The 23,194-nt window shown below is 42.6% G+C and overlaps 1 protein-coding gene across 1 annotated transcript in view; it reads right to left on the bottom strand.

The window, feature by feature from the left end:
- Window positions 1–23,194, bottom strand: part of JHY (junctional cadherin complex regulator) — an 85,033-nt gene that overhangs the window by 25,016 nt on the left and 36,823 nt on the right. The window contains exons 4-6 of the mRNA XM_029573761.1: window positions 16,422–16,532; window positions 10,735–11,375; window positions 7,711–8,008 (exon numbers count right to left, since the gene is read on the bottom strand). Coding sequence (XP_029429621.1) covers window positions 7,711–8,008; window positions 10,735–11,375; window positions 16,422–16,532 — 1,050 coding nt within the window. The remainder of the gene's footprint in view (window positions 1–7,710; window positions 8,009–10,734; window positions 11,376–16,421; window positions 16,533–23,194) is intronic.

The following is a 23,194-nucleotide window of genomic DNA, read 5'->3' as shown; positions in this document are numbered from 1 at the left end:
GGCAGTGTGGCGCTTTATGTCCGGGATGGCATAGAGTCCAACAGGATAAACATCCTGCATGAGACTAAATGCACAATTGAATCTTTATGGGTAGAAATCCCTTGTGTGTTGGGGAAGACTATAGTGATAGGAGTATACTATCATCCACCTGGTCAAGATGGTGAGACTGACAGTGAAATGCTAAAAGAAATTAGGGAAGCTAACCAAATTGGTGGTGCAGTAATAATGGGAGACTTCAATTACCAAATCCAAAAATTCTCTTACTATATGATCCCACGATTAGCACAATCTAAATAAGAAACGTGGTACTGAAAGATTTTTCAATTTATAAAGCTGTATGTAAACAATGCTTATATGTATTTAGACTGTAAATATAAGGACCATCATACCACCCATAGTGCTCACAAGTTAAAACTTGTATTTCTTGCACTTCAATTGGGTCACTTTTAATCATTGGTCCGAATCGGCTAGCATCCAATATATTAGTTTTCAATGTTCAAAAGAATTTTTTTTGTTTTTTAAGCATATATATTTAAAAACAAATGAACTTCCCTTCTGTGGCTGTCGGGGTTAATCGTCCGATGCGCGCGTTTCACAACACTGCTGCTTCAGAGACATCAGTTCAAAACTCTCCTGATCCAGCACTCCCCTTCTGATTCTTTAACGGGGGTGTACCTCAGCGATGTGGGTTTGTGCGATGCTGCGGGTCCATCAATTTTTCAGACCTGACGCCATTTCCCCGCAATGTTGGCCACTGTTGGAAACAGGATGCTGGGCTTGATGGACCCTTGGTCTGACCCAGTATGGCATGTTCTTATGTACTACAAAATGCAAGCAACTACTGCCAAAGTTGCTTGCATTAAACTTGGTGCTCCACCCATAATATGGGCTTTAAGCCTCTAGTCTAAGTGTCCTACGAAAAGCTTTCAAGACATAGACATTAATATCTCATGACATAGCAGTTAAAATAAAAATAAAGGTATGATTTGATCTTATGGTGGGTCTCATGATTTTGTCACAAATTTAGATGAGATGACAGTCTGAAAAAGTCGGGAGAAGTTGGCTATCACAGTTGAGTGTCAAGAACCATACACATCCCTGAATACTGGCTGTCCACTGCAACTGCATGTGCAGTGTTCATGTCCTGGCTAGAGGTGTTCCCAGAATACAAAACTAGCAGAACTGGGAGTGGGAGAGTCTTGCACTGTGACACCTTTTGAAGTACTGGATCAGACCCCTTGGTACAGACTGAATACTGAGTACCTGTTTTGGGCCATAAGGAAACTGAAGAGAATACAGCAGTATAATAAATTACGGCAGACAAAGGCCAGTTAGCTCATTCAGTCTATTTATTCTGTCCACACTGCTAAGGATATATCCCAGTTTCTCCAGCCACAGAGTGTGACTACTTGTAAAATATCACTCTTAATCCAGGACGTCTTTTTTTTATTCCTCAATCGTACTCTATATTTTAGGAAGATGAGCATACAAGTTCCCAACTAGTTCCCTCCAGCACCCCACCTTTCCCTTGTCTAACTACAAAGCAATGCAGCAATCCAAACAGCCAGCAGACTAACAAGGCCTTAGCCTGAACATCCAGCCTTTCAGATTGCCCACTCAGCTCATCAGAAAGGCCTGGCTGTGTGCTGAGGACCTGGATTTCTGCTAGGTCCTCTAGTTACATCTGCACTTGTAGCCTACCAAACAGATCCAGCTGCTAGTATGATCTATCTTCACAGCCTGATCTAAATAACTGCTATTTCTAGTAAGCTGCTTAGATCCATTGCATAACCTGGCTCTGTGAGTACCATTACAGTACCTGCAACCTGCCAGACAGACCCAGCTGCTAGTTGATTCTAACATCGCCACCCGCCACACAAATCCATAGATATGGCTCTCTACATTTTTAATAGGAAATACAACTCATTATGCCACTCATTCTGGCAGCTCCATCACCCATTAATGAATCATTCAAGAATAGGGCATTACATACAGACAGGGCAATTTTGAAACTCCCTGCAGTTCTTGCAGGAAAAAGGGACAAAGGTTCCTTCAAAATTCAAACCACAGCCTGGTGTAAGACTGATACCATATTGGATTTCCCCCATTACCTCAACACATACAGGCCTTATGTGTGTAAATAGCTGTTCTAAAATTCACCCAGGCCCAGACATGTAAGGTTTGCACAAAACCCAGTTTTTATACTTTGAGGAGAGGCATTCTGGGAGTGGAGTTGGGGAAGAGTTGTGATATATATGTGCACCTTAGGATTTTAAAAAGTATGCACAGAGGTTAACCACAGAAGTTATACCCTGCTTGGAGTAGGTGTAACTTCATGTGAGGTAATTTACAGGTATACTCCACCAATTATATGGAAGTTTGCTTTGAAAATACTCGGTAGAGTCTGAGTGTACAATGTAGATGCAGGCTTTGCTGCAATGCGGGCTGTTATAAAATTTCCCTTTCAAAGTCCTTCACAATTTCCGCAGGCCCAAAGATTTTCCTTTTCATGTCAACAATGCATGAAGTCTCAATGTCACATACTATATTTCCTTAATCCTCTGGCTCCCTTTATAGTCTTTCAGACAGTGTGATTACACTTCTGCTGCTTTGAATTATAATGAAGAGTAACTTTGCACAATTACACTTCCAGCCATGACGCTAAATGGGACTCAGATTTGTTGCTAGCCTAATGGGAATCTTTCTAGGCATTCATTCAAATTATTTCTATTAGCTCTCAAACTACAGCACCAGTGTCTATGGAGAGATGCCGAGCCTGTGTTACATTTTCTAATGACTAGATCCAAAAAAATGAGTTCATTTAGCCAAATTTGTTTTGGCCAGAAAAAAAGGCATAGCCATTGTAATAGCAATTATTCTGCCCGAGTGACTACAACGTAATTTGGCTGCTGTGTTAGTCCATGGTCCACGTGGACCCCTTATCTGATCCACAGGAATGCCTTCTGACCCATCTCTGACTTTACCAAGGCATATCTCGCCTACCAAGGACTTTAGTTATGCTTGGTTTCTGGATAAGATGGCCAGTTTGTTGTCCAGTAACCTCAGGAAGGAGGAAGATCCAAAAACGGATGTTTTTTAGCTCCTACAATTTATCCAGCCCCTGACAAAAATTGTTTTTTTTCTTGGCAAACAGCCTATCAAGGGACCTACGGCTTAGGATATGGCAAACCTCATGTCTTGTTTGCTCATGGCACATATGACTGATTTGAAGTACAGAGTCCAAGCCTGTCTAGCGTTTGGTATAATCCAACTTCTACACAATTCAGTGGTACTGGATTAAGTTTTGAAAAGTGCAAAACATACTAGGGAGCATTTTAACACATAGCCCGGGTAGGATCAAAAAGCCGTGGATTCTTTCAGGAAGAAGAATTTTCAGGGGTAAGTGTTCAGCATCAGGATTGTGCTTCAACTGCTTTTCATGGTACAGTATCTGCATGATTGTGTAATGTTTCACAGCTTGCGGAGCCTACCTGCGAGCAGCGGCATTCACCTAGCCCCGCTGACCGGCCATGTGGTGAGACGCTGCCATCGGGTGCTTCTGCTCCCTTTCTCTATGCCAGACTTGGTTCTTCTTACAGGGCTCACAGTGGGAAAGTACTTGAGGCACCCCATGATGACGTCAGCCTCAGAGCCCTATAAAAGGCCTTCCAAGACCCTCTCTTCCTGCCTCAGCAATGGGTTGGCTACACTTGTGCAGCGTGAGTTGCTGCATTGTGTTCTTGCCCCGTCTTCTCCAGTTTCCACTTCACTTGCTCCCCAACTGTGTCTGTCCCTCTACTTTGCTTCCTTGGTCTATCCTCGGACTGACTACTGGATTTGACCCTAGCCTGGACCCTATCTTGCCTGCTGCCTGCCACTGGACCTTGATAAGCATTCAATGCATGAAACAGCATTTATCGCATGAAGAATGCTGTTTATCATGCAATATGCGCTTATTGCTCGATATTTCCCCCTAAAAACTGAATGTATTTAAATGAGCTGCTTTTCATGCATACAGTTTGCAAATGTATGCAAAGCCCCTCATACATACTTGATTCCATGCAAATAAAAGAACTTGAGTTGTCTGAAAAATTGCAAGCCATGTTATTTTCTAGATAGTTAGCTACAACTCAGGAATTTAGCTAATTTTCTCTGGGAGCATTGGACCCCATCTTCATTCTGACCCTCTCCCCTTCACCTGAACCTATTCTGTCCCACCTGGCACTCCTGAAATCCACCTAGGCTGCCAGGAGTGCAGTACAATTGTATCACTCCTGCCAATTTCCAGTATTACTGTCAAACTAAAAAAGAGGATATGAGAAATCTAAACAAAGTGTCCCCAAAAACCCTTACTTATAAAGGCATAAATAACCTGAGATATAAAGCTCTTGGCTTGATGTGAAGTGTTTTCCAGTACAGCATCTTTGGGTCAATAAGCATCAGCTGTGTTCATCCTCGTACCCTTTTCATCTGCATGGACATACTTTGTGGTATCTATTAAGGTACATTGGTTGAGAATTTTGGTGGGAAGGGGTTTTTTCATCAAATTTTTTAAAAATTTCTACTATTTAGAATAATTAAAAAAAAACCTGCAAAGGTTCAAATGTGAAGGTTTTTCTGACCAATTTGTGACATTTGCACTTTTTGCTCCTCTCAGAGGTGATTTCCTCCTCTTTTTCTGAAGTGTTTAAGGGTTCTCTATGTCACGCTATTTGTGCCTTTATGAATGAGGTTTTTAGGGACTCTTTGCTATTAGAAGAAGCCACTGTTAAACTGAAACATTGTGTAACTCAAATTTCCAGTTCAGAAGCCTAGAGTTGTGCGTTGGTTAAAGATAATCTTTTCTGCACAGCAAATACTTTATGCCCTTTTTATAGGGTTTTTAAAGAATTACTGCACACCATCTTGAGATTATGGAATGTAGGCAGCATATCACATAAAATAAAGTCATTAAATAAATAAACCCCCATGCATACTTCAGTTGACACACTCTAACCCCACCCCCACCCAGGAGGGGGTCATTGTCAAAGAGCTTTTTTTCTGTTGATAAACGCCTTTGAAAATTCCCCCCACCCCTGCATACTAGAGATGAAACAACTTAATTCAGAGGAAGGAAGAAACTTTAGAACATCTCTGCCCTACTGGAAACCTTGCAGGTAATAGTGAAATATAGAGGTTCACTGGCAGCATTCTTTGCCATAGAAATGGACAGAGATTTCATTTTGGGACCTTTTCTCAAGAATAAGACTCTTTACTATGGGCAAAAGATATATGTTTTCGGGGGGATTTTCAATATATTTTGCGAGGAAAACTGGAACTTACAGATGTAGGAAGCATGTATATGCATAAGCAGTATTTTGCAAAAGCCTGAAGTAGATGAGTACTAGCAGCATTGCGCGTAGATGTTAAAGGGGAAAAAATGAGCATTTCTGGGGAGTTTCACGTTGCTATTTTATACACCCATACATTCCCTAACTCGTCTATGCGTTTTTACACCTGCTATTTGACTTGGGCAACTGAAATCACACTTGTCTTTGGTCTGTCATTTTTGGGTGGAAGGTCTGGGTGGATTGGTGGGGGGTCAGGATGAAGTACTGGAGGGTCTATGTGAACTGATGAAGCTCTAGATGAAACGGCGGAGATATCGATGAACTGATGATTCCAAGTATACACAAGTACATATTTTCAGAAGTGGAGCATGCGCATACTTTATAAAATACCTGCCTCTGTATTTAATCCTGAGTTATTATGTGCGCATTGTTAGAATTATTACATACGTAAAATATATGGGGTGAATTTTCAAAACATTTACGGGCGTAAAATTTGCATATTGCACACAAGTAGCTTGTACTCATGTGCATCTATTTTAAAAGCATCAAAAGTACGCATGTATTTTCAATCTTGTGCGCTCATTTGCGCAAAAAATAAAGGGGTGGTCCAGGGGTATTCTGGGGCAGGGCTAAGTGTTACTCATGCAAGTTGCTATTTTATAAGAGACTTACGCATGTACATTTGTCAGTTTATACGCGTAATTTTACACCTGCTAGCTATCTTACTCAATTGATATCGGACTCTTCCATTGTTTAGTACTGGTTGGGTGGGAGGTCTGGGTGAACTGGGGGGAAGTCAGAGTGAAGAACTGGGAGGATCTCGATGACCTGGAAAAAGACTTGGTGAACTGGTGGAGGTTTCGGCAAACCGGTGCTTTCAATTACACACACACGTTTTAAAATATGCCGACTTCCACGTGTAAACAGGGCTTTATGGGACTAAGCTGCAATTTCTTTCACACAAAATATACACATGTATGTTTTCAAAATAGGTAGAAAAAGTGCATGAGTTCAAAACATTGAAATACATGATTTCATGCACTGCAGAAATTTGCGCATACGTAGACATACACATATTTTATAATCTGCGCACACCTCTGCGCAGCCATATACACCTGTATATGGGGTCGCATAGAAATTGTTTCAAAGATACCCTCCCTGTGTGTAATTTTATAAAATGGGTAGAAACAAAATGCATGTTCCTGCATTACAAACATGCAGGCGAATTGAACAGTACATGTGTTATTTTAAGGGCAGAAATATGTGGTATTTTATTTGCAAACCATTTATTATATCAATGCCAACCAATAGAAAAGAACAACACAAAATTTCTACAAGGTATTTTATAACCTATGTGGCATAAACCTCACCGGGCTCACTTACACATGCAAATGGTGCACCTCAGACAGTTTTGAAAGTTAGGCTCATCAAGATCAACCCCAATAACTAGGAAGCATTTTCTTGACTTACAAATCATGTTTTACGTACTGGTGCAGATTTCTATCTAAAGTTTACTGTAAATATATAAACCCATTTGTGGGTAATAAAGTTCATTTTCTTTGACCTGTACCGTTTGAAGAAACTTCTTTGGATAAAGATTCCACTGTGCATGACCCCCTCAGATTAGTTACTCATCTCAGTATATTCTAGAGGTGGATAGATGCTGAGTCCTTAGAGTGCTGTGACATTATAGGGTTTTCATAACATTGTGATTTACATTATTTGTCTTTGTTTAATTTATTTGCAATTCTCCCTCTTCACTGGGCTTGAGACACCAACACCCCAATAGGTTTCCCGATCTCTTTTTTAATGAGGTTAAACGTACAGACATTGTGAAAGTATGCAACCCATTCTCAGATGGCTGAAAATCTACCAATGTGGAGTCAGCCAATCTACCTGGGTAATTCCTTATAATACCTGGGTAGATCCCTGACTAAGCCCCAAAGACTTACCCCAAATGACTACAGAAAGAGCATTTCCTTCACTGAGTAACAGTCACAATCATTAGTTATCAGTGCACCCAAAACTATACAAGATCTATCACATGGTCTCTCTCCCAAATCTAAGTTAAACATATGGAGGTCACAAGATCTGTCTAAGGTCAGCCAGTGACTGGACTGTAAACTAGGATCTCTAAGTTTTATAGTTCCAGAGCCATTAGCTGCTTTTCCTACTCTGACTTGAGTACTGAAGTAGAATATGGTCTGGTGGTTCTCAGGGAGATAGATCAAGCTATATTTGTCTTGCTGCCTGTCATTCTTGAGGATAGCATTAATCCCTGCTCATCTAGAGTGTTGCACCTAGGGCTGAAAAGAGGATACAAACATTTTAAGAAAAGGTCATTTCAAAACGCACAATAATAGTGAAGTTCTTGTCTTACCTTTCTATTACTTTTATCTTTTAGTTGCTTTTGTGTTTCCATTTGGAAAAGGCAGCCTTCTGAATTACTGCGGCTCATTGTTGCCTCACTTCTCTCGTTACTCCTCTCATCATATAACGTGGAATCACTCTCTACTCTGGACAAGATGGGTGGCAATACAGGATTGGAAAATAGGCTTTCACCATGGTGAAAATCTGCCAGTGGAGGGACTTGATAAAGTGGCTGTCCCATCATCCGTGTAAACTGGGTGGTGGAAGAGGAGGCCACAAGATGGTTGAGAGATGGAGACAACAAATGCCTTAACAAAACAAGTAGCAATACAATATGAGTATGTGTAAAATATACAAATAGAATCCAATGAAAAAATTCTCTTCCATATTCCTTACATGATAAGAATAATGCAAAAAACAAACAGGTCGCGTGAGGATACACTGGAATTTTTAATTGTACATGCTCTTAAGCGCTTAAAGGTAGATTTTAAAAAAAAATGCGGGGGCGTCTATCTGCACGCCGTTCCTGGCACGCGCACATGGTGCACCGATTTTATAACATGCGCACACTGCCATACGGATGTTATAAAATCCAATGCCCAAGCAGACATGCGCACCTGATTTTGTATCGGCATGTGCATATGCGCGCGGGTGCCCAGTCGTGTGTGATGTGGGGGGGGGGGGGGGGATTTTTTTAAAAAATGCATGGCGACGCGAGTAGGCCTTCCCCAGTTCCTCCCAGTCCGCTCCAATAAAGGAACGGATTGGTAGAGAACTTTCCTATACCCCTTCCTACTCTGCCTCCCTTTTCCCCTCTCCTCCCTGACCCCTAAAACCCCTTTCCCTACCTTTTTTTTTTATTTCGGAACTTCATCTGAATAGATGAAGTAAGTTCCCTGCGCCGCCGCACGCTTCCCCAAACAGTCCAAAATGGCGCTGTCCCGGCTGGCCCCCACCCGGTCAAGACCCTGCCTCCACTCCACCCCTTTTGTAAACCTTGGTTCTTCCGCGCATAAATCGGCAGATACGCGCATGGCCAGGCCGTTTTTAAAGTGCGTTTGTCTCAGCCGCGCACATATCTCCCGATTTGTTTGCACACACGGGATTTTAAAATTTACCCGATGTGTTTTACAATGCTCCTAATTTTAAGAAATTCCTCGAGCACGGCCAGCACGCGCGACCAGTTTGCCCAGTTAACATCGCGGTCTTCCAGACCCCTCTGGGTCTTCATCCTGCATGCCCCCCAGATGATCCAGACCCCTCACCCTGCCTGTAAGTCCTAAAATTCAAGATCTCCAGACTTGCACCTCATCTATGTGGAAAACAAGCCAACGCGCGCCATGATCTCCTGTTTTAAAATTCGGAGTTAAGTTGCATAAATCTTGGCCCCCATCCCGGAACTCCCAAGCCGCACCTCTTTTTTGCCCTCCTTATTCCTGAAAGGATTGAGCCGAAAGGTTCTATGATCAGAAAAATTGAATTTCCCCCACTTTCATTACCTGAGGTAATTAAGTCAATGCAAATTTGCATTTGTCAGGAATATCAAGGTTTTAAAAAGTCGCCCACTGATAGCACTGTGTGCTGCAGTAAAGGAGGCTTTGGTTCCGTTTTCTGGCCTGACTCCTGCTCTTTGGCTGCAGCACTGCAGAGTTGGCACTCACAGCCCTGGTAGGGAGAAAGAGACACAGGTATGACCTTGACCGGCAGTCTGTGCTCTGTGATTAGAGAATTAGTGTTGGAATGCCAGGGCTGTTTACAGTCAAAAAGGAATAAAAAGCTGCACTGAGGAAATATTCAAGGCGCCTCAACTCCAGCCCCACTCCCTCCACATTAGAAGCAAGCAGGGCTGAAATAGGTTATGGTTGGGCTGTGTTTTTTGCTTAGAGCATAACATTATTTATAAATGGTGGGCTATAAACCTAAAGAAATAAGACTAAACATAGGCGAAAATGAGAAAAATATGACAAAGGATTACAAAATAATTCAAGGGGGAAAGTGGTCCCTAATGACAGTATTGAAAAAGAAACCCTTTCAAGCTTTAAATGAAAACCTCAGCATATTCCTTCAGACTGGCTGTAAATTCACCAAAATGTGTATTTGGAGAGCCCTGATTCTTTGATATCCTTCTGCCATGATTTTCGAGCCAGTCAGTTTTGTGGCACAATAGTGGCACTCAATAGTTTCCCAAACAGGGATATTGATTTTCAAAAAGGCACATACCGAAAGCTTACCTTTCCTAGTATGAAGTAGCTGGAGGTGTTCAGCCAATCCAAACTGCTGGATTGGCTTTAGCTCCCCACAGGGAGTTTCCAGAATTTACCCCATGGAGTTTCTCTTTGAAAATGTGGGGCTGGCCAGCGTTACAGTGTTTCAGTATCTGTGAACTTCGCACCTTTGTAGCAGGTGCAAATTTCGTGCCACAAATAACACCTGGGGTTTTCAAAAGGAGATCCCTGGGCCTTGTCTGCTGGTCCCACCCAGCAAGAGTATTTTTACCCATGGGCAGGGCAATTTTCAGACTCTCATTTTACCGGGGTAACTGCATAGTCATCCATGTAAAATGTTTTTGAAAATTGCGTTGTTGAACATAGCTTTTCCACAGTGATTTAAAAGAAAACAAACCCAAATACTACAAAATACCTTTGAACATAAAAGCCAGATAAAAGATTGCTACCCCATCTAAGTTTGGGTTACAAGAATTGCCCATTTTTGCTTTGTTGGCTCATCCTCCATACTTGAGCACAAATTCTAATTTTTTTCTATGCTGACAAAAGAGAAAGCACAAATGGAGGGTGATCAGATACAAATACATATGAAGTAGACCACGTCATGCAATATAGTCATAAATTTGCAAAATATAAGCTAACTGCTTGTTATCAAACTAATCTCCAAGGAATTTATGAAAAATTTTACAAAATATACTACATGACACCATACAATTTCATTTTTGTTTAAGCAGTTTCCTTCTGAATTCTGACTTTCTGTACATTTGCATACAAGGTTATATGACTGTACTTTAAAATGGTCTTCTTACCATGAGCCATCACTGCCCTGGTAGCTCCTCACTGCAGACACGCCCTTTATGTGACTTTCAGGTCCAGATTCTTGGCCATGAGTACTAAGAGTGGCCAAAGCCCTGCTCTGACTCTGCAGGACATATCCTTCAGCAATAAGAGGATATGAATAATTGTACAAAGGCTGGTATTCTTCAAGGTGTCTGCCAATATATGCCTGCGACCGACTATATCCAGTAGAGTCTTTAGAAGATGTCTCCTCAGGGGGATACTTAGGAGAAATGAAGCTGATGGTGGCTTGTTTGTGATTCTGAACTACTGAAGAATTTATATTTGCTAAGGGTTTTAAATTTGCCTTCCAGTTCATTGTTGGGGGACTGTGCTCAATGGATGGCCTTATTGGATTTACAGAGACATTGGCATTCCACAAATAACAAGAGGAACTGCTGTCATCTGTTTCAAGCCCTAGTTCTTCAAACGTTTCAGGTTTCATATTGGTGTTTTCAAATTCCATTATGTTTCCAAGAAGATGTTTCTGGTTTGGAACACTCTGCTTTTCTCTCCTGGCTGGACGCTGTTTATCTCTGGGTTTAGAAGTCCTGCTCTGCTGAATATGGTTTGAATTCATTCGATCTGATTGGAAACTGGCATTCTTGTGGTGCTGAAATATAATAAAAACATAGACATTTTGGAAGATCATTGTAAAAAGATGTCCCTTTCCTGGTTGCTTTGCTTTTCTCTAATTGGGTTTTTCTTTCTCTTCTGATCTGCAGATACAACAGATTCAATTTTGGTCAGTTATGGGGTTTTGCAGTGGTGGTTTGACAATGCTATACTTTCCCATTATTTCCTGTTGAGTTGAGACAGGTTAGAGGTTTGAAGAAAATATAATAATGACTGAAGTAAGGGCTTCTTGCCTTTAGTTTGAGTTGACATCACAGTGTGAGCATGCATCCTGTGTTTCCTCTGCCTAACTTCAGACATCAGGAGAAAGTCTGCATACTGAGGAAAAAAACTAATGAGGGTCATGTACTTTAAAATGAAGATGATAATGTGCTATGCAATTCTGAGAAGAGGATAATGTAAAAATCCACACAGGGACCATAACTTTCAAAGGGGTGTACGGGCGTGCACTGACACGTGTGTCGGCACACGCCCAAGAATACAGCTATTATATAACATATGCGCAGTTCCGCAAATATGTGATAAAATAGACAAGACGTGTGTCTATGTGCGCCCTATTTTGCAATTGGATGGGCACAGCCGCACACATCCTGGTCTGAGCCATGTAAGTGGGGGAATTTTATTACCGGCGCGCATGTACCCCATGACCAGTTTCACCAGTTCACCCGCTAGTTTGCCCAGTGTAGAGCTAGGTCATCCAAACTCCCTAGTTTAATAGCATGCACCCCCCTCCCCCCGCCCCCCCCCCCCCCCCCCAGTTACCTCAGACTCTTTAAATAATTTAGACATGGTTGGGTTCTTTTTTAAGTTACACTTCCTCCATAGCAAAAGTAATGTGTCACTGGACCTAGGTGTTCATCCAGGTGCGTAAGTATCTGTGCACACATCTCTTGGCCCCGCCCCAGAGTACACGTGCCCTGCCCAAATGACACCCACACCATGCCCCTTTTTGAATCAGATTGAGATATTCATTTATCGGGAGATGTGTGCGCATGTAGGCAGCTTTTAAAATCTGGCGCAGGCACACATGTCCTACATGTGCGCAAATCGCCCAATTTTGGCATGCTCCCAGCTTTAAAAGTTCACCTTACAGGGAGCTTAGGTAACTTTTCTGACAGATATAGGGCCCTGAGCTGTAATTTCTTAAACAGAGGATGTGATTATTTTCAATTGCTAAAGTTGGCAAATAGCTTTGTGTGAGGAAATTTTCTAACTCACACATTTGGGTGAATTGAACCCCATAGTGCTGCTTCAATTAGTACTGAAAAAGCAGAGTTGCTTACTTGTAACAGGTGTTCTCCGTGAACAGCAGGATGTCAGTCCAGACACATGGGTGACATCATCGGATGGAGCCCAGCATGGAAAACTTATGTCAAAGTTTCTAGAACTTTGACTGGGCCTCAGTGAGCATGCTCATGCATGCAATATACCCATGCATCCATGCAGGGTCTCCTCAGTCTTATATCATAGAATTAAGAGAGTAATAAAATAAAAATCATAAAACCCACGTAGTGGAAATGCAACTCTGTGGGGTGGTGGCTGGGTTTTGTAAGGACAGACACCTGCTGTCCTTGGAGAATACCTGTTACAAGTAAGCAACTCTGCTTTCTCCGAGGACAAGCAGGATGGCAGTCCTCATGTATGGGTGAATTCTTAGCTACAGGATGCCTCCCAATATAAAAGGGGACCAACAAAACACCAAAATAGATGGGAACAGAGTTGTGTTCTACACCTCAAACAAGTTCCGAAGGACAGATTGGCCAAACCTACTGTCGCATCATCCACCCCTATCCACACTGTAACGTAATGTGAATGAAACTCCACGTCGCAGCCCTGCAGATCTCCTCCTTAGGAGACTGCTCACAAGAGGGCTATCGACACTGCCATGGCTCAAACAGAGTGAGCCTTGACAGAAACCCCAAGATGCAATCCCGCCTGGGCATAACAGAAGGATACGTAGTCTGCTAGCCAATTCTAGAGCATCTGCTTAGCAATGGCAATCCCCAACTTCTTCTGAACAAAAGAAACAAAAAGTTGGGAAGACTGTCTATGAGCCTCTGTCTGCTCCACATAGAAGGCTAAGGATCTTTTGCAGTCCAAACTGTGCAGGGTTTGTTCGTCTTGGTGCAAATGGGGCCTGGGAAAAATTGTTGGCAGGACGATTGGCTGGTTAAGATGGAAGAACGACACCACCTTAGGCAGGAACTTAGGTTGAGTATATAGGACCACTCTGTCGTGAAAAAAAACTTAGTGTAAGGTGAATAAGTTACTAAGGCCTGGAGCTCGCTGACCCTGCATGCTGAAGTGACCACCACCAATAATATGACCTTTCAGGTCAGGTACTTCAGGTCACAGGAGTGCAGAAGCTCAAAGGGAGCTTTTATCAGCTAAGCCAACATCATCTTGAGATCCCAAGACACAGCGGGAGGCTTTAGGGGAGGCTTCAACTGAAGCAGGCCCTGCATAAAACATACAACTATAGGCTGTACTGAAATGGGCTTACCATTTACACCACAGTGATATGCAACAATCGCACTCAGATGAATTCTAATGGAACTGGTCTTCAAACCAGCTTCTGAAAGGTGTAGAAGGTAGTCAAGCAGTTTTTCTGGGGAGTAGAAGAAAGGATTTAGGGCCTTCTGCTCACACCAAATGGAAAACCTTCTCCACTTCAGTCCATAGGACTTTCTAGAGGAAGACTTTCTGGAAGCCACCAGGACCCAAGACATATCTTCCAAGAGATTGAGTGCTTGCAATATCAACCTCTCAACATCCAGGCTGTGAGCAACAGAGCTTGGAAGTTGGGAATGGTGCAACCTGCCTCGATCCTGGGTGATGAGATTTGAGGAAGTCCCCAGCCTGATCAGTTTCCAGATGGACATCTCCCAGAGGAGTGGATACCAAATCTGTCTCGGCCAATGTGGGGCTATGAAGATTATAGTCCCTTTGTCCTCGCTAAACTTCAAAAGAGTCTTCCTTACCAGTGGAGTTGAAGGATACGCATACAGAAGACCCTTGCCTCAATGGCAGACGAAGGTATTTGAGGCTAGTTTTCCACATGTCCTGTACAGGGAGCAGAACTGAGGAGCTTTCCTGTTCAAAGATGCTGCGAAGAGATCCACGTCCGGGCTTTCCCAGAGATGGAAGATCCGATTCATGAGCCTTTGGTTAAGATACTATTTGTGGGGTCTGAAGGTATGACTCAGTCTGTCCACTATCACATTCTCTCTTCCGGCCAAACATATGGCCCTGAGGCCATCGTTTGGGAGAGGGCCCATGACCAGATTGAACCACTTCCCAACAAGGAGGTAAAATCATGTACCTCCCTGCTCATTGACATACCACATTGCTACTTGATTGTAGGTCTATATCGCCCGGAGCTCTAGCAAACTGATTTGGCAGAGACGTTTCTGGGCGGACCACAAACCCTGGGTGCTGAATCTATCTCAGCTCCCCAGCCTACAGTGGATGCATTCATGGTTAGGACAATTTGGGTGGACTGACGACTAACCCAACCTTCTCGATCTGGAGGCATCTCTGGCAGTTGACGACCTTGACAGAACCAGCGGTCCCGCTGATGTCGATGACTTGTGTCCATCGGTGTGGCTTCAAGGTCCCTTGATGCCGATGCCTCTGATGTCAATGCCGATGGATCGGTCTTCTTCAGCACAAAGAGGCGATCCAGTTTTTTGAGCCGGATCTTATGTCCTTTTGAGTTAATTTGGCGCACTTGCTGGAACTCTGGACATTGTGTGATATGCCAAGCAGAGGAAACATCTATCATGGGGGTCTATGATAGACATGGTCCTTGCACATCAGGGGCAACGCTTAAAAACAAAATTAGACATGTTATCTCGAAACAAAAGGGACACGAGATAGAAATCGATGGCAATGGCCATCGATGGCTGTCAGGCACCAAGCGCGCCACCACCTCGGGGGATCAACAATGAAAATAAACTTACCCAAAAACATTGAGAAATCTATCTAAGACGCTAATGGGAGAACTGGGTGGACCCCGTGTCGACTGTGCAAGGAAATACAAAAAATTAATCATAACAAAAGCACTTTGAGAATTGAAGAAAAAGTTGAGTCTCACTTAACTGCCAGATGCAAAACTTCACAGAAAAGAAGAGACTGAGGGAACCCCACTTGGACATATGGTATATTGCATGCGTGAGCATGCTCACTGAGGCTCAGTCAAAGTTCCAGAAATTTTGACGTAAGTTTTACATGCTGGGCTTCATTCTATATCACCCATGTGTGAGGACTGCCATCCTGTTTGTCCTCAGAGAAAACAATTTTCTTAGGTATGGATGAGAATACATTAAGGCCAATATTCAGTAGGCTATTTAGTGAACAAGTTATCTGGCTAATGTTAGCCAGATAACTTGTCCCATATATTCAGCAGGATAAACATCTCTCTGAATATACTTGTTTAAATTTATCCGACTACTTGTATCCAGCTAACTTTAATACATAACCTGCTATGTTTGAATACAGCCAGTTAGCTTTCAAAGCTAGCTTGCCTTGTGTGGCCGGATAAGTTGCTTCTTATCTGGATATCTTTAAAAGATCTGATAGGCAGCACTGGAAGAGTAAACTGGAGTCACCTGGAGTGGGTGAGTGAGACCCTCGATCCTAGTGGGGATGAATTTTGTCACCGGGGGATGGAGAAGGTGGGATGGGTTGAGGAGTCTGGGGGGGTGGAATGAGGAATCGGTGGTGGGGGGGCTAACAAATTCTTTGACACTGTGGGGGATTCCAAAGTCCGGGGGAATACAATAGCAATTTTAACAGTGAAAATGAGAAAAGGGGGTGAGGAAGAAATGGCCCGATAAAAAAAATGATGCAATAAGTTACAGTATCATTACCATAATTAGATCATAGTAAAGTCAAGTATCAGCACATTTTAAGTAATTTGAAAAGAGAAGAAGCTGTCCACGAACTGAGACACATATAGATTAGATGCATAATATAATGATTCTACACATATAGATTAGATGCATAATATAATGATTCTAGCCTTTAGTCTTTGAGCTTTCTGTTTCCATTTGGTTTCAGGGTCCAAGATATCTAGTTCATCTTCTCTGACATTCTGGGTAGGGGCATCAACAACATCATCAATGTAAGCTATCTATAAACAACAAAAAAAGATTAAACATTACATAAGCCTGTTTAGCAAAGACAGCTCAAATGTAGGCTATTTTGAATGCTATCCACCCTCAAAAGATAGTTAACTTTATCTCATATTGTTGTGGTACTACAAATCATAAGGTCACTAATGTGCTACCAGTTTCTTATCAAGGGACTCTCAATTCACCGCTTACACCAAGGTCCAAAGCAGTGAGTTGAGAGTCCCTTGATAAGAAACGTACACCAAGGTCCAAAGCGGCATACAGTAAAACACACATAATAAAATACATAAAACGTAACTCCACAGACAGTAAAAATACAAAATGTGTAGAAATATCTGGATAAAAATGTAAATTGAAGACAACTCAAAAGCTAACATTTGCAGAATGCTAATATAATACAGTATACTTTAACAAGGGGCTCCAGGGAGCTCCCTACCACCACTCTACCAGCAGATCAGAGATTAAACAGCCAATGTACTAAGCTCCAAAATTTCATTGCAAAAATGTTTTAAGCAGGAAACATTTTGTAAAACACCTCAAAACATACAAAAAGTATGGGCGTTTTGTGAAATTTTTTTGTGCAAAAAAACCTTTCTGCATACAATGTTTGCAGAAATGCACTTTGTAATAGTAAACTTTTGCACATAATCCACTATGTGTGAAGGTTTATTCAAATGACACATTAATGAGCTGCTGCAATGCAGAATGATGCAATGCCTCTTGTTATTATACCATTCTGCAAAAACAGGTCAAATTTTGCAAAAAAAAAAAAAAACCACCTAAAAGAGTTGCAGTTATATTTTTTCAGTTTTGGAGAGCGAGCCTTTCCTCAAAGAGCAACTCAACCTCCTTCCCTTGCATGAGGCCCCCCCAAAATGAAATACCATACCAGGTATGGGGTCAACTGGTGAGCCAGTGCCATTTTGGAAAATGGCAGTCAATGGGGCAGAGCCAAGTGGGCATCGCTCTTGCTCCCAGAAGACTCCTCAGATGGAGGCCAGATGGGGGATGGATATGGGAAGGACCCAGAATTTTAGAAGACATTGTTTTTAAAGGAACGCAAAAAGGCAGGGCTTGTAACAGTCCCACCACTACAGCACTTTTCTGTCCCACGAGGGGCTTGATGATTGGGATGTGGATGCCACGGACCCAATTTAGAAAGTATTAGTTCAGTCGTTTCATTTGTTGACATTTTGGCATGGAAGGGGATGCAGAAGGCCACTAGATTCCTGGGGATGCTGAACATAGAGGTGGGGAATTCTTCATCAGCCTTGCTTCCCAGGATGAAGGTCTGCCATCATGTGCAGCTGGGAAAACATGAAGTTCTCAGCCATAGCAACACAAGGTAAATTACTGCAGGATTTTCAGTAATTTACTTGTGGTAAAATGGCATTGTAACATGCTACATTGCTGCAGCTTAGTAAATATGCCCCTATATGATGAATCCAAGAGACCCAGTAAAATGTGCATGTACCTCCAAGCAAATTTCCTCCTGCAAGTCATGCATATCAAACAAGAAAACACCTACAAATGCTTTTTTCAAAATGATCAGATGATATGTTATAATCAATCCAGCACACATTCATTGACTTCTTTACCGATTTGACATCATCCTGCTACCAATCAAAAAGCTTGTTTCTCATTCATTAGAAAAACAAAAGACCTCAACAAAGTATCACAACCGCCCCTGATTCCTCGAATCCTATTTTAGGAACAGGTGGTACACAATATGAGGGTAATTTTCAAACAACTCCACGCAGCCCCTTAGTATTTTATAACCTGCGCGTATAAGGTATGGTTATGTATGAATTCATCTAATGCATTGAAAGAACATTCTGAAGGTAATTTTAAAAGTTACATGTGCAAATTTAACATACTTTCGTAGCAATTTTAAAAAGCCTTTTGAATGTGGAAAGTGCACTTACTTGTGTATGGCCTTTGCACAATTCAATGGCATTTATTATAGCATTTCTCAAAATCTCACCTATACAGGAAAAGTGCATTTACCCATTTAAAACCCAGTTTTATGCGTGTAAGACCTTTTTTAAATTACTCCCTCTTTTCCTATTTTTAAAAACATACCTGCATATATTTTACACACAAAAAAATAATCGTTATTTACTCACTTAAAACCCTGTTTATGTGTGGTAGTCATCATATTTTAAAACATGCACACATAACTGAAATCACCAGTTTGCTGAAAACTCCACCAGTTCACCCAGTCCTTCTCTAAGTCATCGAGATCCTCCCAGTTCTTCACTCTGAACTCCCCCCAGTTCACCCAGTCCTCCCACCCAACCAATAGTAAACAATGGAAGAGTCTGATACCAGTTGCGCAAGATAATTAGCAAGAGTAAAATTACACGAATAAGCTGACAAATGTACACACATAAATCTCTTATAAAATAGCAACTTGTGCATAACACGGCCCTGCCTCACAGAATTATAAAAAATCCAGGGCCGGATTTAAGATTTTGTCACCTATAGACAGTGCTATGGCAGTGCCCCTTTGAAGCTGTGCCAGCACATGGCCCTAAAGCAAACCAGAGACAGGATCCTCTTTGGTCTACATATCTGGCACCTTCAAATTTGGCATCCTATGCAGTTGCCTATGTTTAAATCCAGGCATGGGCGAGAGAATAGATGTCTCTGTCCTCTCCTGATTCAGCTCCATCGATAGCTCGAAAGCAGCATCTGGGTCCTGAGGCAAGTTTGCCGCTGGGTAATGACATTGTGAGATGGGCTTTGAATGCCAGAGAGAACGCTGCTGTGGGAGCAGTGAAAACTTAGGAACCTGACTTCAGCTGAAATTAAGCACTTAACTTGGTTGCCTAACTTTGATGCTCAGCCTCTTTTAAATATCGGCCTCTATTTGGTTTGTGCTCCTCACTAATGAAAACTATGGACCAGTCAATTTTCAAAGAGGTCAATACTCAGTAAGCCAGCAAGCAGGAATGTTAGCTAGAGTTATGCATCTGAATGTGCACAAGTCTGCCACTGCATATTTCCAGATAAAAAGATATGAACTTACATAGCTTTGTCCAGTGACATCTTTGAAAAACGAAGGTCTAAAAGGTTGTTTGAGGAACGAATGATATATCTGTAAGTATACTAATTCACATTTCCACAGTGCTGATCGCAAATTAGGGTGAAGCAATACTGTGGATGATTCATGAGGAAATGAATCAATTAAGCACATAACCAAGAAGGAAGGAACAGTAGAGTTTTGAGAACACCAGTAAGAGAGTAGAGTGAATTCTCAAGTTGACAGAATGAAGGAAGATGATTATGGACAAGGATAAAAGATAATGGGATTTGAATTGGCATGTGGGAGCCATAGCAGAGCAGCAGAGGCAGTGAAAATTAGAATAATTGGGCTGACATGTGAGGTAGGCAGCTTCTTTCCAAGATGTGTGTGATTAAGCTCCTGTAAGCTCATACATATAGTACTTAATTAAAAAGGTACTTCTATTGTATTATATCTACTGAAATGTTTTCCCACCATCTCCTGTTCACTCCCTACAATATAAAACCCCACTTTTCAGTAGCCAGACGTCCAAAAGACCAACTCTCATTGCTTTCCTGTCAGTACAAATTAATCATTTGCTGTCACAGTGAGATCCTAATAAGATATACCTACTACTTGATTCCAAGCCATCATATAAAAATATCCTCACATCCTGAAAAATTCTGCAATTTGTAGACATGCACTAAGTATTAAAAAAAAAGAATAATTTATAATTATATAGTGTGACTTCATCTTCATAGAATCCTGTAACAGGGCCCCTAGTCCCTACACACTAACGAGTAGCTAGGGTACAGTTAGAAACAGCCCCTAGGGGGGAAATATCACAGCAGAATGAATGAACAAAATCTCACTACTGTATTATATTGAGTCCATGGTCCCGGTCCTTTGGAAATGAGGACAGGACCCAGAATCCTTCCTAGTTACCTCAGCTAAAAGACATTTGTAATTACAAACAGCTTAACAGGTCAACCAGCTGTATTGAGCATGGTATGTGTGAGCCCTTGGTGCTGTGGCATGGCTGGCACAACCACGCCAACAGCTGGCAGACATGCCCTACGACAGAACAAGCTGGAGCTTTACCTATACCAGACGCCTCCTCCACAGGTTAAGCCCTTGGGTTCTGGTGGCTGGTAGGGTTTAAGTGTGTCCCGAGGGCAAACAAGAAAATGGTAGTCAGGGTAGGCAGGAGATGACAGATACCAGAAGACAGGCCAGGGGTTGGGGCAGGCAGCAGATAAGGAGAGGTCGGGTCCAAGGTAGAAGGTCAGGTCCAGGCAGAGGTCGGGATCCAGGAGTCAAGCCAAGAGACAAGGACAAAGATGAAGACAAGACCAAGGCAACAACTAGGGCAGGCAGAGCGGACAAGGAATGGCAAGGCAAGGTGGAGAGAGAGACTTAGGAACAAGGCAGGAAAACACAAACAAGGCAGGAACGAAGGACCAAGAGAGGAACAGTGGCAATATCTGCTGAAGACCAGAGGCACATCAGGAGACCTATTGCTAAGGCATCTGATGATCCTCTGATGGAGCTTTAAATAGGGAACTGCTGGTGATGTTATCAGAGGGCGTCACTGCTGTCTTCCCACTGCAGGATCTTTAAGAACAGAGACATTGGGCGCGCATGTGCCTAAGGGGGGACAGAGAGGTGGCAGCATGCAGTGTCTTCTGCCATGTGAGCGGGATTCAGCTGCTGGTGGCTTCACAGTGTTGAGCGCTAACAGTGGTGACAGGAGTGAGTGCGGCGGCTATGTGGGGAGAGAAAGCTGCAAGTAGGAGAAGCTTTAACAAGAGGAAGCAAAAGACTAAAAGAAGCTGAGAATGGAGCCAAGTAAACTTTACCTGTGGAAGGCCAGGGGTCATAAACACTGAGTACCAGAGGGCTGCAAGCTCCCAGTCAGTCTCCATGAACATTTCAGTTTGGAACTGTAATTACAGGGCCCCTGCATGAGGCACGTCCTGGGACTGTATCAACAAAGGGGTTATGCGCCTCGTACTATAGAGAGGAATCTATCATTGATCCTAATACACTTTAAAGTTTAGGTCGGCTGTTCTCAACCAGGGTGTCAGGATACAATGGCATGCCATGAAGAGCTGGGAAGTGTGTTGCCAAAATGTGTTTGTTATAGGTAATACCATATTGACCCATTTCAAAAAGTGTTCAAGTACTGTGGTGGAACCCATGCCAGATAAAGAGGGTTGTGAGACGGTTCCAGTAGAACCCATGCCACAGTGGCTAAAGATGGTTGTGAGAGAGCCTCAGGAGAACCCATCCCACCCAGGACTGAAGATGGTTGCAAGAGCCAAGTGGAGCCCATCCTACTGGGGATGTGGTGGTTTGACAGACAGGATGAGCTTGGGTGGGAGGGGGTGAATCTGTGGTAGGTGGTAAGAGATAGAGGGGATGAGCCTGGAGATGGAGGGGGTCGAGAGAGAGAGGATAAACCTGGAGGATTATTAAGAGAGTGGATGGAAACATTAGCTAAACATAGATTTACATACACAATACATATACACAGGTAAATTTTCAAAGACTCACACATGTAAATGTTGGGATTTATGTGTGTGGCTGGGCCTTGTGCGCGCTGCGCGCATTTTACAACAGGCCCGGCCACGCGTGTAAACCCCGATACACACACAAGTGCCGGGCCTGTCAGAAGGGGCGGGCCGGGGGCGGGCCGGGGGGCAGGCCGGGACAGCACCATTAGCTGCTGTCCCTGGGGAAGCGCACACCAGCTGAGTTGCTTCTGCTCCAACAAAGCAGTAAGTAAAAAACCAAAAAAGAATGGGGATAGTTAGGGTTAGGTTAGGGGTTGGGAGGGGATATGAAGAAATAGGAAGGGTAAGGTTAGTGATAGGAAAGTTCCCTCCCAGTCCACTCCTTAATTGAAGTGGACTGGGAGGGAGCTGAGGGAGGCCAGATTGCATCGCCGTGCATAGTTTACTAAAATTCATACTTTTTAAAATTGACCCCACAGTATATATATGCAGTCAGACTATTACCAGCAAATCATGGAATGATGTCATCACCAGCAAAGTCTATGTAACCAAAGAGTACGAATATTTAACAACACATGTTTTCTATTTGACTGAATGTCCAAGCTCTAAGAAATACATAGGAAGGACACGTCAGAAGAATTAAACTCATTTGATAGAACACCGCAGCTGTATCTCTACCCAGAAGATACAAGCTCCCCAGTTCAATACTGCATGGAACATTCTCATACTTTTCAGGATATGAAGTGGCACGTGCTGGAAGGAGTTAAAAAGAATTCTCGAGGGGCATTTTTTAATTTTAGAGAGCAGAACTGGATTTTTTGTCTTGATACTATTGCTCCCAATGGGCTCAATAATGAGATTGACCAGCACTCACTGATTTGATTGATACACATGCCCAATAAAAGGAAGTGAGTTAAACAGTTTAATGACATCATTTCCTGGGGAATGCCATGTTGGTATATAGGACTGATGCAATAAATAGATTTTCTCCGGCTTCTTTGGCGGTATGTAAGACATTTGATATTGTGGGCTATGTGGGTATGTTTAGGAGCTGTTTATACTCTGATACTCAGTTCGGTCTGAAAGTGGATAAAATAAAGATAAGAACTGATTTTTGGATTTTCAGAAAATATTGTTG

Source organism: Rhinatrema bivittatum, chromosome 12 (assembly GCF_901001135.1).
Source record: "Rhinatrema bivittatum chromosome 12, aRhiBiv1.1, whole genome shotgun sequence".
In the NCBI taxonomy this organism is placed as follows: domain Eukaryota; kingdom Metazoa; phylum Chordata; class Amphibia; order Gymnophiona; family Rhinatrematidae; genus Rhinatrema; species Rhinatrema bivittatum.
Note: the sequence above shows the minus strand (reverse complement) of the source record. Positions and strands in the feature narration are given on the sequence as shown.